Here is an 18,680-nt window from a genome sequence, read left to right as displayed (position 1 = left end):
CATATATATTGTATAAGCTAAGCACCACTTCTACTTCAGAAAATTATTCTTAAGTAAATTGAACTAGCCTCCTCATCTTCAGTTTCCCTCCTCCAGGTGGTTCATCAGCCACAGGGAGACATTTTCTAGTCTTAGTTTGGTTACATACTGCAAGCTGTGTCCCTCTGCACTAGAGAAGAGATGGTTCATAGGAAGGGTGTTCTTCTTTAAAACTTAGAGTGGATTCTCTGTGACAGATTTAGAATCTCAATCATGATTTCTTTCTTTGATTTCAGTACATTGCTAACTTCTCTCCATGAATGTAGAAAATAAAGATGCAACCTAGTGATAACATAAATAGAATATAACTAGGAAGGTAAAAATATATTGCAAATGTATCTTTTCAGGTATCGCAAAGCCATGATTTTTTTCCTGTATCATGTCCTCTGCTTGCCTCCTTACCATAGCACCAACAATTGAAATGATTGTGGTTGGCTTCACCTGATGACTCAGGAAAAGCTAGAGAGCCTAGATATTTAAATAACAGGTGTCACAGTATAGACACTTCTGAGCAGAATGATGTAAATGTAACTCTTAAAATGTGTGGGGTTTGAATACTAACCATGGAGGGTATGTGTGGGAATTTGTTCACGGTTCCTCAGCAAGAGTCACACGTTGTCACTAGTTGACTCTCAGGAACCAGCTGAATTGGTTCCTGTTTGTTTCAATACTGTGAACAGATCTCAAAGGGATGCTCTTGCCTTCTGGTCTGAGGCCCTGAAACCAAGATGGACACACTGTGTTAACAGAAGGTGTACCTGACAAAATAATATTAGGAGCCCTCTCCTCCTGTCCATTAACCATAAGCCAGGGCATTTTGTCATTGTGTACCATGCCTCTGTTTCCAGATTTCTTTGTTAAGTGCATTCAGATATACTTATAGAAAACAATATACTGCAAACCAGACTTAATTACATGTTCTCCTTAATCTAAAAATAGTGTCAAATACCTAAGAAATCTGTATGCAGGTCAAGAAGCAACAGTTAGAACCAGACATGGAACAACAGACTGGTTCCAAATTGGAAAAGGAGTACATCAAGGCTGTATATTGTCACCCTACTTGTTTAACGTATATGCAGAGTACATCATGAGAAATGCCAGACTGAATGAAGCACAAGCTGGAATCAATATTACTGTGAGAAATATCAATAACCTCAGATACACAGATGACACCACTCTTATGGCAGAAAACAAAGAGGAACTAAAGAGCCTCTTGATGAAAAGTGAAAGAGGAGAGTGAAAAAGTTGGCTTAAAGCTCAACATTCAGAAAACTAAGATCATGGCATCCGGTCCCATCACTTCATTGCAAATAGATGGGGAAACAATGGAAACTGTGACAGACTTTATTTTCTTGGACTCCAAAATCACTGCAGGTGGTGACTGCAGCCATGAAGTTAAAAGATGCTTGGCTCCTTGGAAGAAAAACTATGACCAATCTAAACAGCATATTAAAAAGCAGAGACATTACCTGGCTGACAAAGGTCTGTCTAGTCAAAGCTATGGTTTTTCCAGTAGTTATGTATAGATGTGAGAGTTGGACTATAAGGAAAGCTGAGCACCGAAGAATTGATGCTTTTGAACTGTGGTGTTGGAGAAGACTCTTGAGAGTCCCTTGGACTGCAAGGAGATCCAATCAGTCAATCCTAAAGGAAATCAGTCCTGAATATTCATTGGAAGGACTGATGCTGAAGCTGAAACCCAGTACTTAGGCCACCTGATGTGAAGAACTGACTCATTGGAAAAGACCCTGATGCTGGGAAAGATTGAACGTGGGAGAAGGTGATGACAGAGGATGAGATGGTTGAATGGTGTCACCAACTTGATGGACATGAGTTTGAGCAAGCTCTGGTAGTTGGTGAAGGACAGGGAAGCCTGGCATGCTGCAGTCCATGGAGTCGCAAAGAATTGAACATGAACTGAGCCCCAAAAGATATTCTGACACTTGCCTAGAATTGGAGGATTAGCTGATAGTTTTCTATGAAAACAGAAGCAACCTGTAGCTTTTAACTGCCAATTTCTGCTCTGCCTAAACTCTACCGTCCTTCTTTTTGACATAAAATCTTGATGCCAGCAATCTGCAGAAGAGTCATCAAAAGCAAAGGTGGGAAAACTACAGCCCATTGCCTGTTTCTATAAATAAAGGGTCATTGGATATATTTTCAGGGCAGGAGTAGAGAAGCAGATATAGAGAACAGACTTGTGGATATAGTGGGAGAAGGAGAGCGTGGGACAAATTGAAAGAGTAGTATTGAAACATATACACTACCATATATAAAACAGATAGCTAGTGGGAAGATGCTGTACGATGCAGGAAGCTCACCCCAGTGCTCTATGACCACCTAGTGGGATGGGATGGGGTTGGGGGGTGAGAGGGAAGCTCGGGAGGGAGGGGACATATGTATACTATGGCTGATGTGTGTTGTTATATAGCAGAAACCAATATAACATTGTGAAGCAATTATCCTCAAATTAAAAATAAATTTTAAAAAATAGTGTTATTGCAACACAGCCATGGCCATTCATATACATGTATCTTCTATGGCTTCTTTGACACTGCAATGGAGAGTAGAGTGGTTGTAGTGGACCACAAGGCCCAAAAGGTCTAAAATATTTATTATTCAGTCCCTTACTGGAAACATTTGCCAGCTTTTGGGGCATAAGGTCTAAAGAAATACCCAGATGCCACCTTTTCTAATGGCATATTTTTGAACAACAACTTTCAATTTTCAGAGTGTCTGTTTCTTCATCAATAAAATGGGAGTAAATATACTTATTATTACTGGGTTGCTGTAATGGTTAAAAGATATACTCTGAATAAGTGACAGGGACCCTACCTAGTTTATAGTATTTATTACTTGTTATTTCCCCTAAAAGTGTACTTTTAGCCATGAAGTCTAACTACAAAGTAAAGACTCCAATGAGGAAGCCCTGCTGGACATATATTTAGGTAAAAATGGTTGTACCTGACAACTGGCACTCATTTTTTATCAAGGTTCAGCTTGCTTATTAGATATGACATCTTTCCAAAGAAGGGACAGATGAGATGAAAACTCAAAGTCCCTCAAAATTAAAAATAAATTTAAAAAGCCCTGAGATGAATTTTTATCTGAAAAGAATATTTTAAAGCAAGCTTACAATCAATTAAAAGAAAAACACTCAAAAACACATATAAACCACCTCCAAGATCTTATAAATCCCTGTAGCTCGCAAAGAACCAGATAATAAATAGGTACTTTATTTGTGTAACAGATGAATGAATAAGTGAATGAAATAGTAGCATCTTTAAAGCACATGAGTCTAAGAAAAATGACCAGTCTGGCTGGTGTTCTGATCTATTACAATCTCCTTGACTGTAAGACTTAGAGGATGTTTTGTTTCTCTTTGAAGTTCCCTTCAAATTGAGTCCATCACAAGGCATTTTACTGGTCACTAGAAGTTTACTCAACACAATTTGAAGTAAGCTTCTCCTCCAGGAGGTATTTTATTTTCACTCCTCACAACTGTTTCTTGCAAATGAAAGTGGTTTTCACATGATCTGTATCTTTGTGTTCTGTGGTGGCTTCTCCTGATGAGAAAGACTGAGGACGGATGGATCCACTTCCCCACAACCCCTTCTTGGTGATGGAAACTCAGGGACTACTAATGACCCTATGAGTAGATGCTACATTGTCCTATTACTGTAGCAGCTCCTCATAGCATCACTGTTTAGCCTTTCTACATTACAAAAAAAAAAAATGCTGATGTCTATTTTTTTGCTCACTTTTTAAGTACTTCCAGAGGGATAAATCCCAAGTGTGTAGAGCTTAACAGAACAACCCACAGGGAAGTTCTGTGAATCCCTCCCTCCTCTTTTCCAGCCTGGACACCTATTACTACCACTTCAAGTTGACCAACAAGGGACGTCGGGTCCAACAGTTATTCTGGATGAATGAAAATTTCTGTCCCCAAGAAAAGTTGAGCAAGAAGAAACTGGCCAACAAAGATCATGCTAAGAGCCAGGCCCAGGTCCAGTGCTGCCAGGCGCCCAGGGAGCCTCATGGCCCCGTGTTTCAGCTCCACCCTGTCAGGATGGAGCTGTCCCCAGGCCAGACGATGGATGTGATACTCAAAGGCTATTCCACCACTCCCAGGGTAAGAGGATGCCATGTTTAGAAGCTGTTATTCTTCTAAATAAATCTTTGCTGTGTTTCTTAGGTGAGTCTCTTGACATTTATCTGAAGGAAGGCTATGGTTTCTCAAGGATTGCATACAGCACTGTGTTACCATGGCAGCACCCATTCCATTCAAGTTTCAGCACTGTGGATTTTTCTGTTTGTTTCTGCAGCTGCCGTGAACCCAATCCTAAAATACCATTTAAAGCAGGCTCTCATCCCCAGAATCAACAAAGCCAGTAGGTCTCTGGTGGAGAGACAACCAGCATTCAGCCAAACCTAAGCCCTTATTAACACTTAGCTGCTGCTGCTAAGTCGCTTCAGTCATGTCCAATTCTGTGCGATCCCATAGACGGCAGCCCACCAGGCTCTGCCGTCCCTGGGATTCTCCAGCAAGAACACTGGAGTGGGTTGCCATTGCCTTCTCCGATTAACACTTAGCAGTATTCCCTTAATATTTATTTTTAAAAATGTTTTTATAGTCACTCTTGGCTGCCTCTCCTATCCAGGTATTGGAATGTCTTCACTTCCTTTCCTCTCAGCCTGAGTTGAAGGATTCACATTTATAATCATCACATTTTTATGTATGGATAAAAGAGCCACATTTATCTTCAACTCTGACGTTCTGCTGTTATTCACATTATCACCATTCCGCTAAAGACATTTAGGCAGATCCAACCATGTGTCTGTTTATTCTTATCACCTCATGGAGGTTAGAAACCATCAAAAACTTAAAAATCTAAAATCATTTATAAGCCTCTTCACAAAGACAGATTTGTGAATGAGAAATGGTGGTTACCTGAGCTTTTGCTCGTGTTACTAAATTAGGATGTGACGCTGAACTTTCTCTTCATGACAAAGGAAACAGTAATAAGTTGTCTCCCAGCAGATGAGATGGGAAATCTGGTCCACTGTTTAGCTCCTCTGAAGTCACAGGGTCACTTTGTTTCACTTAAATTGTTTCTTCACAGAATATTTTCAGGTAAAACACATCCTCAATTTTAAAAAGACAGTTATTTCTCATGGCGGAGTGTATAATGTGTTCTTTCTGTTATTGAGGGTTCAGCCAACTTTCACTGAGTATGAACACATGACAATCACCACGGTAGGCACTGAGGATGCAAAGATGAATAGAATGCAGCCCCTCAGCTCAATACTGATGGTCCATTGCAGGAACATGTTTACAATGTCACTATCAGGAGTTGACTATTTTTAAAGCCATTAAATCTGAGCTGCTGGGGTTCTAAATTCAGCTATAGCTTTACTAAAAGCTTCCCTGAATGTTCTTCCAAGTTCTGCTACGTAGAGTGATGAGTCTTGAATTCATTAACATCTGAAACCTTAGCCAGTCTTCAATAAAGGCTATTCATGATATAAATTCACTTTGGGTCCTTTCTACTCTATAAAAATCTAGGCTTCTTGGGTCCAAAGGAGTATTAGTTACTGTATATGATTTTTAAATATTCAAATATGAAAGGCAAAATTGTTCCAGTCAGTTTCCAGCTAGCTTGGTAAGAAATCATGTAACTACCTTTGAACTCTAAGCCTGTGAAGATTTTTTTTTTAACTGAAGTATAGTTGATTTACAATATTGTGTTAGCTTCAGGTATACAGCACAGTGATAGCCCATGAACGATTTTTTTTTTAATTAGTTTATTTTCTATTTTTTAACTTTACAATATAGTATTTGTTTTGCCATACATTGACATGAATCCACCATGTGTGTACATGTTTTCCTCTTCCAGAACCCCTCTTCCACCTCCCTCCCCATCCCATCCCTCCGGGTCATTCCGGTGCACCAGCCCTGAGCACCCTGTATCATGCATTAAACCTGGACTGGCGATTCGTTTCACATATGATAATTTACATGCTTCCATGCCATTCTCCCATATCATCCCGCCCTCGCCCTCTCCTATAGAGTCCATAATACTGTTCTGTTTATCTGTGTCTGTCAGCCAACTTTCACTGAGTATGTACACATGACAATCACCACGGTAGGCACTGAGGATGCAAAGATGAATAGAATGCAGCCCCTCAGCTCAATACTGATGGTCCATTGCAGGAACATGTTTACAATGTCACTATCAGGACTCTCCCATAGAGTCCATAATACTGTCTGTTTATCTTTTGATGTCTCACATACAGGGTTATCTTTACCGATTGACTAAATACCATATATATGTGTTAGTATACTGTATTGGTGTTTTTCTTTCTGGCTTATTTCACTCTGTATAATAGGCTCCAGTTTCATCCACCTCATTAGAACTGAATCGAATGTATTCTTTTTAATGGCTTAGTAATATTCCATTGTGTTTATGTACCACAGCTTCCTTATCCGTTCATCTGCTGATGGGCATCTAGGCTGCTTCCATGTCCTGGCTGCTATAAACAGTGTTGTGATGAACATTGGGGTACACGTGTCTCTTTCAAGTCTGGTTTCCTCAGTGTGTATGCCCAGCAGTGGGATTGCTGGGTCATATGGCCGCTCTATTTCCAGTTTTTTGAGGAATCTCCACACTGTTCTCCATAGTGTCTGTACTAGTTTGCATTCCCACCAACAGTGTAAGAGGGTTCCCTTTTCTCCACACCCTCTCCAGCATTTATTGCTTGTAGTCTTTTGGATAGCAGCCATTCTGACGGGCGTGAAATGGTACCTCACTGTGATTTTGATTTGCATTTCTCTGATAATGAGTGATGTTGAGCATCTTTTCATGTGTTTGTTAGCCATCTGTATGTCTTCTTTGGGGAAGTGTCTGTTTAGTTCTTTGGCCCACTTTTTGATTGGGTCATTTATTTTTCTGGAATTGAGCTGCAGGAGTTGCTTGTATATTTTTGAGATTGTTTGTCCGTTGCTTCATTTGCTATTATTTTCTCCCATTCCGAGGGCTGTCTTTTCACCTTGCCTATAGTGTCCTTTGTTTTATCTGCATCGTCCATCACTGTTTTGTGTATCCAGTCCCTAACAGCCCTAGTGCATAATAGATCTTCCATAAGCATACTGGATGAATGGGATGTAAATTGATTGTGCCCTCAGGGACAGTCAGAAGTAGACAAAGGATCCACCCTGGCCATATCTAACCAATCAGACTTTAACTGTGACAGAGACCCCTCCCTGACATGCACTGCTCAGAAAACTGTGCTCTTCCCTGATGTCCCCAAGCAAGTTGTTGAGAATGTTTGCTGATGGTTGAGAATTAAGTTTTCTGAACTATGGAGGGTCCACAAATGCTCGTATATCTTGTTCGCAGGTAGTCAAAGAAAAGCTAGTGTGCCACACCATCACTGGGACACAAAAGGGAAAGAGCCTGGTGATGACCGTGAACATCATCTGTGAGTTTGTGGCGCCATTCATCCAGCTCTCCACCAAGCAGCTCATTTACCAACTGGAGAAGGTCAGTGAGGCTATGCTGCAGAGGGCAGGGCACTCTCCAGCCAGGGGTCCACATATTCACACTTTCATTTAGGAAGCTAAATCAATGGGAATCCTGTTAGACCCACACCCCATCAGTGTTTTTGCAATTTCAGAGGCCAGTACACATTCAACTAAAAATTCCTAATCTAAGCCTACATTCCTCTGAAAGGTGAATTGCCGTGAAAATTCTATTCCATCATTTCTGATGTACGAGACCAAAATGAAGGGATATTCTGTGACTGAAAATGCATTTCAGTCCATCATTTACTCTACATAGGTAAAATTGGCATCATAGTACAGAAATGGTTGGAGAAGAATTTTTGATAATTACAGTAACCAGTTAGAATAGCTACCCATTATCGATTGGTATGTACTGGGCATTGAGCCATGTTCATTACACACATTTCCCAGTTGTCCCTCACAACAATCTATGTGGGAAGGTCTGATATCTTTCCCGTGATATACAGGAAGAAATTGAGAGACAAGTTAAGCTATTTTGTAGATCACCTAATGCTGCTTGAAAATCATTGACTTAAACTATTTGATTCACATTCTTTAATTCATGTGCTTATACCTGTATATGACTTTATGTGCCATTAAGGGTGAGCAGTAAGTGGTGGAGGCCTGGGACAAGGAGGAGATGGTATGATTGCTGCTTAGGGAAGGGGGCAGGCATGATACGAGGAGAGGGAGATATCACAGCAGGACTCAGCCTACTCCTAGGCAGGTTTCCAGCAGAAAATTATTTACTATTCAAAACAGGTATGTGTGGAACATCTCTGAGTTGAAGGCTGTGTTTGTGCTGAAAATCTGACATAGTCAAAGCTGAGACATTGGTTGAGGTTACAGACTGTAAACAAACTATGAAAATTTAATTGTTTAAATGGCAGTCCTAACCAGTACTATGAAGAAAAGATACAGTGCAGTGAGAGCATGTGTCAGGAGACAGCTCAAGTTGGGACTTGAAAAACAGCAGTCTGGTGATGAGAGAGGGGGAGAGAATTGTAAGAAACAGCACATGCAAAGGGCCTGAGTCAGGAAAGAGCTTGGTCAACATAAAAAAGCTGAAAGTCCACCTTAGATAGAGATTGTGCCAAGAATGACAATGAAGTCCATCTGGAGAAGTGGGCAGGGGCCAGATGTGTGTGGCATGACTGGGACGTGTGTTGTGAACTTTGGGTTTCACTCCGGGTGACCATTGGAGGGCTTTGGGGAAGGGAGTGACATGGTCAGATGTATTCACTGAAACAGGCCGCTGAGTGGAATATGTATCCAGACCTACTCTGTGCCAGGCCCTGTGTTGGGTCATAGAGATACAACAGTGAGTAGTTCCTCCCTGATGAACCTCACAGTCAACAGGGAAGACCAAGCCTTGAGGGAGATCCCACAGGTATGATCTGTGCTGTCATACGAAAGGTCTAGGTGTGGCAGTGCCTGCTGGGTTATGAGGGAACCAACCGGGGTTCCTTTTATTAACAGAGGCTTGAAGGAGAGTGTTCAGAATCATTTGTTCTGGTAGTGTGTTCTGTAAAATTGTTCATATTAAATAAATACCTGTTGAACACCCACCATGAATAAGGTGCTCTGCCAGGAGATGAATAAGAGAGCTTATTGGCTAGTATGAGCGATGAGATGTATTAACACAATTCAGTTCAAGTCAACAAATAATGTTTCAGCACTTACTGTGTTGTTAATCAGTAAAGGCAAGCAAAAACTCTAACGTTTCACAGACTGGTGGAGAATGAAGAAGTAGGATTGTGGGTTCAGTTACAGGATGCTAAACTGACTTGGTATCAAGAGATACCTGAAATAACAGCAAGTTTGGCCTTGGAATACAAAATGAAGCAGGGAAAAGGCTAACAGAGTTTTGCCAAGACAATGCACTGTTCATAGCAAACATCCTCCTGCAACAACACAAGAGACGATGCTACATGTGGACATCACCAGATGGTCAGTCCCGAAATCAGATTGATTATATTCTTTGCAGCCGGAGATGGAAGAGCTCTATACAGTCTGCAAAAACAAGACTGGGAGCTGACTGTGGCTCAGATCATGAACTCCTCATTGCCAAATTCAGACTTAAATTGAAAAAAGTAGGGAAAACCACTAGAACATTCAGGTATGACCTAAATCAAATCCCTAATGATTATATGGTGGAAGTGACAGATAGATTCAAGGGATTAGATCTGACAGACAGAGTGTCTGAAGAACTGTGGGCAGAGGTTCATGACATTGTACAGGAGGCTGTTATTAAAACTATCCCCAAGAAAAAGAAATCCAAAAAGGCAAAATGGTTGTCTGAGGAGGGCCTTACAAATAGAGAAAAGAAGCATAAGGCAAAGGAGAAAAGGAGACATACACCCATTTGAATGCAAAGTTCTAAGGAATAGCAATGAGAGATAAGAGAGCCTCTCTAAGTGATCAATGCAAAGAAATAGAGGAAAATGAAAGATTAGGAAAGACTAGCAATCTCTTCAAAAAAATTAGAGATACCAAGCAAGGGAATATTTTATGCAAAGATGGGCACAATAAAGGACAGAAATGCTACAGACCTAATAGAAGCAGAAGATATTAAGAAGAGGTGGCAAGAATACAGAGGAACTATACAAAAAAAGATCTTTATTGACCCAGATTACCATGATGGTATGATCACTCACCTAGAGCCAGACATCCTGGAGTGCAAAGTCAAGTGGGCCTTAGAAAGCATCACTGTGAACAAGCTAGTGGAAGTGGTAGAATTCCAGCTGAGCTATTTCAAATCCTAAAAGATGATGTTGTGAAAGTGCTGCACTCAATATGCCAGCAAATTTGGAAAACTCAGCAGTGGCCACAGGACTGGAAAAGGTGAGTTTTCATTCCAATCCCAAAGAAACGCAATGCCAAGGAATGTTCAAACTACCACACAATTGCACTTATCTCACACTCTAGCAAGGTAATGCTCAAAATTCTCCAAGCTAGGCTTCAACAGTATGTGAACCGAGAACTGCTGGATGTTCAAGCTGGATTTAGAAAAGGCAGAGAAACCAGAGATCAAATTGCCAGCATTCGTTGAATCATGGAAAAAGTAAGAGAGTTCCAGAAAAACATCTACTTCTGCTTTATTGACTATGCCAAAGCCTTTGACTGTGTGAATCACAACAAACTGTGGAAAATTCTTCAAGAGATGGGAATACCAGAACACTTTTCCCTGCCTCCTGAGAAATCTGTATGTAGGTCAAGAAGCAACAGTTAGAACCTGACATGGAACAACAGTTCAGTTCAGTCACTCAGTTGTGTCTGACTCTTTGCGACCCCATGAATTGCAGCATGCCAGGCCTCTCTGTCCATCACCAACTCCCGGAGTCCACCCAAACCCATGTCCATTGAGTCAGTGATGCCATCCAACCATCTCATCCTCTGTCGTCCCCTTCTCCTCCTGCCCCCAATCCTACCCAGCATTAGGGTCTTTTCCAATGAGTCAGCTCTTTGCGTCAGGTGGCCAAAGTATTGGAGTTTCAGCTTCAACATCAGTCCTTCCAATGAACACCCAGGATTGATCTCCTTTAGGATGGATTGATTGGATCTCCTTGCAGTCCAAGGGACTCTCAAGAGTCTTCTCCAACACCACAGTTCAAAAGCATCAATTCTGCGGCGCTCAGCTTTCTTCACCATCCAACTCTCACATCCATACATGACCACTGGAAAAACCATAGCCTTGACTAGATGGACTTTTGTTGGCAAAGTAATGTCTCTGCTTTTAAATATGCTATCTAGGTTAGCCATAACCTTCCTTCCAAGGAGTAAGCGTCTTTTAATTTCATGGCTGCAATCACCATCAGCAGTGATTTTGGAGCCCCCAAAAATAAAGTCTGACACTGTTTCCCCATCTATTTCCCATGGAGTGATAGGACCAGATGCCATGATCTTAGTTTTCTGAACATTGAGCTTTAAGCCAACTTTTTCACTCTCCTCTTTCACTTTCATCAAGAGGCTCTTTAGTAACAACAGACTGGTTCCAAATCAGAAAAGGAGTACATCAAGGCTGTGTATTGTCACCCTGCTTATTTAACTTATATGCAGAGTACATCATGCGAAATGCCAGGGTGGATGAAGCACAAGCTGGAATCAAGATTGCCCGAAAAAATATCAGTAACCTCAGATATACAGATGACACCACCCTTATGACAGAAAGCAAGAGGAACTAAAGAGCCTCCTGTTCAATAGGAGTGAAGTGAAGGAGGAGAGTGAGAAAGCTGGCTTAAAACTCAACATTCAGAAAACTAAGATCATGGCATCCCGTCCCATCACTTCATGGCAAATAAATGGGAAAACAATGGAAACAGTGACAGACTTTATTTTCTTGGGCTCCAAAATCACTGCAGATGGTGACTGCAGCCATGAAATTAAAAGACGCTTACTCCTTGGAAGGAAAGCTATAACCAACCTAGACAGCGTGTTAAAAAGCAGGGGCATTACTTTGCTGACAAAAGTCTGTCTATTCAAAGCTATGGTTTTTCCAGTAGTCATGTATGGATGTTAGAGTTGGACCATAAAGAAAGCTGAGTGCTGAAGATGATGCTTTTGAACTGTGGTGTTGGAGAAGACTCTTGAGAGTCCCCTGGACTAAAGGGTGGTCTAACCAGTCAATCCTAAAGGAAATCAATCCTGAATATTCATTGGAAGGACTGATGCTGAAGTTTCAATACTTTGGCCACCTGATGTGAAGAACTGACTCATTGGAAAAGACCCTGATGCTGGGAAAGATTGAACGCAGGAGGAGAGGGTGATGACAGAGGATGAGATGGTTTGATGGCATCACGGACTCGATGGACTTGAGTTTGGGCAATCAACAGGAGACGGTGATGGACAGGAAAGCCTGGCATGCTACAGCCCATGGGGTCGCAAAGAGTTGAACACGACTGAGCTACTGAGCTGAACTGAAACTGACTTGACAGTGTCCTTGAGACACAAAGAAAATATGACAAGAATTCCTGCTGCAGCTATCAAGTTTTCATTGCTGTTTTAAATTCTTCCTTTTTTTAAGTAATCAGGAAGGATATTTATTGGTGACAGCTGTGCCAAATTTGGTGACATCATATTTTCTCTAAATGTAGCCATTCAGGGAAAATTTAGTGATGATTTATTGAATAGTTATCCTGTGCAAGACATTACAGTGTATGCAGCTTAGTTTCTTGTTAGATTATTTTTTCCAAGGCTCATAAACATGTGTGGATAGTGTTCCTTTTCTTTTCTTTATCTTCTTAAGCCTTGTTTTACTTAATGCATATTCTTGTTTAAATGTCTTTTGTTTGGATTTATCACTGGAATAAAACAGCAAATATTTTGAATATGACAGTAACTTGTTGAACTAAGAAATGAATTGAGTCATAACGTCCTGTTTGTTTTTGCCTTTCTCTACTTCCTCCCAAATGTCACAAGTTTGCAATCTGCCCTACTACTGTATTTTTCATTGTTCATTTCCTGCTCACATTGAATCCATATCAGGGGCAGTGAAGAAATGCGACTTCATTACCCAGGGTGTGCAGGAGACCTGTTAGGTCTTGGTATTCAGGTTTAATTGCATAATACCCAGTTATCCATTCTTGTCTCCTTGTTTTCCGCTCAAGGCAGTGTACTTGATTTAGCACATTAGACTATAATGATACCAAGCCTGCCTATGAGAAGAATTTTTCTATAACCGTTTCCTCAGTTTTGATCTACTGTGTAACTATTGTACCATTCATAAGCCACAGAGATGAGACCACATCTCTGTGGAATTGAAAAGGTCAGTTGAAACTAGCAGTCAGTTTGCTTCATGAAGGCCAGCAGCAAATCCTGTCTCCTGATATTTGGCGAGACAAACAAGCCAGAAGGGATCATTTTAAAATAGAGCAGGTTCTCCATGCATCGACTCTTTCTCATCACTGTCCTCTAAATGGCCTCTTGCCAAAACAACCGAGTGTGGCTTCTTCTCTTCAAAGCTCTCTGCAGTGACACAGCAGGCCAGGGGGAAGGTCGAAGGTGCTGCTCCATCCCTCCCCAACTTGTAATATACAGTCTGCGAGTGCACAGTGAAGCCAGGACCTATGTCACCATGTTAGAGAGAGGGAAACAGTGACAGCTTCTCTTGGGAGGTTTGAACACTGAAGGAACTTCGGGCATCCACAAAGGGCTAGTGGGTACAACTGAGGCAGAAGGCTCAAGCCAACCTTATGGACTGAACATTGTGTCCCCCCCAAATTCATATGTTGATGCCCTAATTCCTTATATAGTGTTGTAAGTGGGCTTTGAGAGTATAAGATCATGGAGGTGGAGCCCTCACGAATGGAATTAGTGCCCTTATAAGAAGAGACAAGGAAGATGATCTCTCTCTCAGCCATGTGAGAACACAGTGAGAAGACAGCCATCTACAAACTGAGAAATAGGCTCACTCCAGACACTGGACGTGCTGGCACCTTAATCTTGGCCTTCCTAGCCTCCAGAACTATTAGACATCAATGGCTGCGGATTTAAACCACCCAGTCTGTGATATTCATTACAGCAGCCTGAACTGACTAATAAAGGACAGAAATGGTATGGACCTAACAGAAGCAGAAGATATTAAGAAGAGGTGGCAAGAACACAAAAGAACTGTACAAAAAAGATCTTGACGACCCAGATAATCATGATGGTGTGATCACTCACCTAGAGCCAGACATCCTGGAATGTGAACTCAAGTGGGCCTTAGAAATCATCACTACGGACAAAGCTAGTGGAGGTGATGGAATTCCAGTTGAGCTATTTCAAATCCTCAAAGGTGATGCTGTGAAAGTGCTGCACTCAATATGCCAGCAAATTTGGAAAACTCAGCAGTGGCCACAGAATGGGAAAGGGTCCGTTTTCAGTCCAATCCCAAAGAAAGGAAATGCCAAAGAATGCTCAAACTACCACACAATTGCACCCAATCTCACACACTAGTAAAGTAATGCTCAAAATTCTGCAAGCCAGGCTTCATCAATACATGAAGCGTGAACTTCCAGATGTTCAAACTGGTTTTAGAAAAGGCAGAGGAACCAAACATCAAATTGCCAACATCCGTTGGATCATCAAAAAAGCAAGAGAGTTCCAGAAAAACATCTATTTCTGCTTTATTGACCATGCCAAAGCCTTTGACTGTGTGGGTCACAATAAACTGTGGAAAATTCTGAAAGAGATGGGAATACCAGACCACCTGACCTGCCTCTTGAGAAACCTGTATGCAGGTCAGGAAGCAACAGTTAGAACTGGACATGGAACAACAGACTGGTTCCAAATAGGAAAAGGAGAACATCAAGGCTGTATATTGTCACCCTGCTTATTTAACTTATATGCAGAGTGCATCATGAGAGACGCTGGGCTGGAAAAGCACAAGCTGGAATCAAGATTGTCGGGAGAAATATCAGTAACCTCAGATACGCAGATGACACCACCCTTATGGCAGAGAGTGAAGAAGAACTAAAGAGCCTCTTGATGAAAGTGAAAGAGGAGAGTGAAAAAGTTGGCTTAAAGCTCAATGTTCAAAAAACTAAGATCATGGCATCTGGTCCCATCACTTCATGGCAAATAGATGGGGAAACAATGGAAACAGTGACAGACTTTATTTTTCTGGGCTCCAAAATCACTGCAGATGGTGACTGCAGCCATGAAATTAAAAGATGCTAGCTATGGTTTTTCCAGTAGTCACGTATGGATGTGTGATTTGGACAGTGAAGAATGCTGAGCGCCAAAGAATTGATGCTTTTGAACTGTGGTGTTGGAGAATACTCTTGAGAGTCCTTGGACTGCAAGGAGATCCAACCAGTCCATCCTAAAGGAGATCAGTTCTGGGTATTCATTGGAAGGACTGATGTTGAAGCTGAAACTCCAATACTTTGGCCACCTGATGCGAAGAGCTGACCTCATTTGAAAAGCTGGGAAAGATTGAGGGCAAAAGTAGAAGTGGACGACAGAGGATGAAATGGTTGGATGGCATCACCGACTCGATGGACATGGGTTTGGGTAGACTCCAGGAGTTGGTGATGGACAGGGAGGCCTGGCGTGCTGCGATTCATGGGGTCGCAAAGAGTCAGACACAACTGAGCGACTGAACTGAACTGAACTGACTAAGACATTATGGACACTGGTCACCCCAGCTCCCTCAGAAAGCCCAGTAGAGGAAAGACCATGCTGGGCAAAGGAGCAGAAACAGAGCAAAACATGGAATCAGGGGGATTTACCTTAAAGTTGAAAAAGGAGAAAAAGCAGATCAAAACAAAGAGGGCTGGGAAAAATAAGGTAGAACTGTTGGAGGAGACAGGGAGTGAGAGGGAGCTTGTCATTGGAGGCCAGAGACTAAGGTTTTGAGTCCCCTCCTACTGATGTTAAAGGACCCCTTTTCCAAGGTACACAAGGAATAATGTGGATCCCAGAGTCATAAGGAGGAAAACTTCAGTCTGCACAGAAACTTCCAGCTCAACATCCATTTCTGATGCTTTCTCCAGATGAAAAATGAAATTTGATCTAACAGAGAGAAAGGTGCTTCTAAATTACCTCTCCCAGTGTTATCAGGAAAATTTATAGAAAACAATTATGAGCATTTCTGATATAGCAAGGTGAGTATATTTGCAAATTGGGTTTTTTAAGCATGAAAAAAATATTGTGTAAGGAAAAAATGTTTTGTTCATTATAATGGTGCATGGATTCTTCCATAAGATACCACTAACTTTTTAAACTTTTGTTTTATGATGCTGTGGAAACTTCAGTAGTAGTAGTTCTATTCAGAGGCATGGCTTATATAGGGTTTTTTTTAAACCAGGTAACAAGGAAGTAAGACAGTCTAATCTATATTTTCTGGCTTAATGTAGGATCATTTCTAGTGAAATAGATAGATAGATAGATACATACATGGACAATTCTATACCTGTATCTTCATCTATATTAATCCCTTGTAGAGATTTAGATAAATCATTGTTAATGTATGGTAGACCATTGAGATGTGAATCTATATAATATATAAATGTATGTTACCTATATTTAGATAGATTGATGGATAGATGGAGATAATATAAATCCATACACCCATAGATATAAACAAAGAGAGTGCTAAATCAGCTGTTAACAATGAATATCAGACCTTTTTTGCTAAAGGCTTACTGTGGTTTGTTTCCTCTTTTTTCTTTTTTTTTGCAGAAACCTAACACTATCCTAGAACCTGAATACCAGCCCTTGGCCATAAAGAACATTTCCACGCTGCCTGTGAACGCGTTGCTCTCAACAGGTGGACCCTTCTTTATCTGCGAGACTGATAAATCCCCACTGCCCTCAACTCCTGAGGTAACTAGACAGAGGATGTCCTAACTCCTAGGGAGGAGCCATGTGTGTGATAAAGGAAGAGAACAGTATCAGTGCACTGCCAAATTTCAGCCCAGAAAAAATGTAAAGAATCTTGGAAACAGAGAGGAAAAATCTAAAATGAGTCAAATTTCAGTATCAGTTGGTAGGAAAGCTATTATTAACGATGTAGGAACTTCTCACTCACTATTTTGATCCTTCCTTTCCTGCCTGTGATGATGAAGCTGATCTTTAGAAAACAGTGACTTCCCAGTAATGAGAGGAAAGATCTTAATGTCCCTCAAATTTGACCAAAACTCAAAGCCCCGACCCTGAACCAGCCAGCCCATCTCCAGATACTGAGAAATGGGCACAGGGCCACAGGAGGAGGCTGTGAGCTCCCCTGGCCCCCTGGTCCGGGGCTGGATGTGGTGTTCCCTGAACAATCCCGCAAGATCATCCATCCTTGGCTGGACGTGAGGACACCAGAGGGAATGACTGGGCCCTGCAGCCGGTGGTGCTGCAGAGGAAAGAGGGCTGAAGGAAAGAGCAGCCCCACAGCCCATGGTGTTCAGTCTCTCGGGGACAGCTAATGGAGAAATGAGATAGAGGAGGCAGGAAGGGCAGGCAGAGTAGAGGGAGCCTGTGACTGAAGGATGTTTGCTATGGAACACGAGTGGAGATAGCTGAGACATGGAGACGTGCTCGGGGAGACAAGTGTTTGTGGGAGATGGGGGATGAGAGGGTATTGCAGACAGTACTGCACCGCCGCCCTCCCCTTCCCTTCCTTCCTCACTGATTCTTTAGAGTCTCATTCAAGCATGATTGGGGGTTAGGGGAAACAGCTAAGGTCTTTGAACAGAAAAATAAAAGAAGAAGATGATTATAAGCAAGAGGCAGATGAAAACCTCCTGCAAGGCAACCTGTGCAAAGAAGAAAAACACAAAGTACAAACAGGGAGTTTTCTACAGTCTCAGAGAAATGACAGACGATATAACCTGTCTTTAAAAAGAGCTCAAGGACAAGATACAGGTGTTCAAAGAGGAGACGAAGAGTGAACTGAAGAGCAGAGGAAAACAAATGGATGAGAAAATGAAAATTCAGGCATGAGCAGTTTTCTCCGTCTTAGGTCAGACCCCATCTTGTCCCTCCTGAAATCTTAATAAGATGAAAGTAGAAATGTTCAAAAGGAAAGCCACCCAGAGCAATAAAATGAAAGGAGAAGAGGGTGAGTGGGTGTAACCAATTAATGAGAGATTTAAACAAATTCTATAAGATAGAATGAGGAGGGGAGTGGGTAGACAAAAAGGCAAAGACGTAAAGCATAGGAAGTTCTCCAGTGAGGCAAGGCAGTGTGAGTCCTTCAGCTCAAGGAGCCTGGGCTGAGAGGCACCAGCTGTGAGCACAAGGGACCCTGTGTGCACCAGCCAGCTGTCCTGACCAACTTCACTCAGAAGACATGGGCAGCGGGCTTGCATCCCAAGACGTAAACATAAATGCTCTTCCGCAGAGAAACTCATCAAAATGTTCCAGGAATTTAATGTTTCCTGTGTCAGTGTCGAAACCTCAGAGTAATCCCTGGTATCTTGAGTTGTATGCAATGCCTGATCATCCCCTCTCTGACCAAAAAAGCTCTTCCATAGACCCATCCTGCTACAGGAATTGAGAAATGGTGGCCTCGGGACTATTGGAACGCCACAGTGGGTCAGGAACTACTGTTTCTTGTAATAAACCGTGTAGTACAGTTCGACATTTTATGTTACTTGCACAT

At 41.8% G+C, this 18,680-nt stretch overlaps 1 protein-coding gene across 1 annotated transcript in view; it reads left to right on the top strand.

Annotated features, from left to right (window-relative positions):
• The window catches only part of HYDIN (HYDIN axonemal central pair apparatus protein), a 339,593-nt gene that overhangs the window by 173,810 nt on the left and 147,103 nt on the right, over positions 1-18,680 (top strand). Inside the window, exons 20-22 of the mRNA XM_081512491.1 lie at positions 3,898-4,171; positions 7,440-7,583; positions 16,769-16,912. Of these exons, the coding sequence (XP_081368617.1) occupies positions 3,898-4,171; positions 7,440-7,583; positions 16,769-16,912 (562 nt within the window). The remainder of the gene's footprint in view (positions 1-3,897; positions 4,172-7,439; positions 7,584-16,768; positions 16,913-18,680) is intronic.

Source organism: Giraffa tippelskirchi, chromosome 7 (assembly GCF_054371585.1).
Source record: "Giraffa tippelskirchi isolate mGirTip1 chromosome 7, T2T-mGirTip1v1.2.pri, whole genome shotgun sequence".
In the NCBI taxonomy this organism is placed as follows: Eukaryota; Metazoa; Chordata; class Mammalia; order Artiodactyla; family Giraffidae; genus Giraffa; species Giraffa tippelskirchi.
This window is presented reverse-complemented; position numbering and strand designations above follow the sequence as displayed.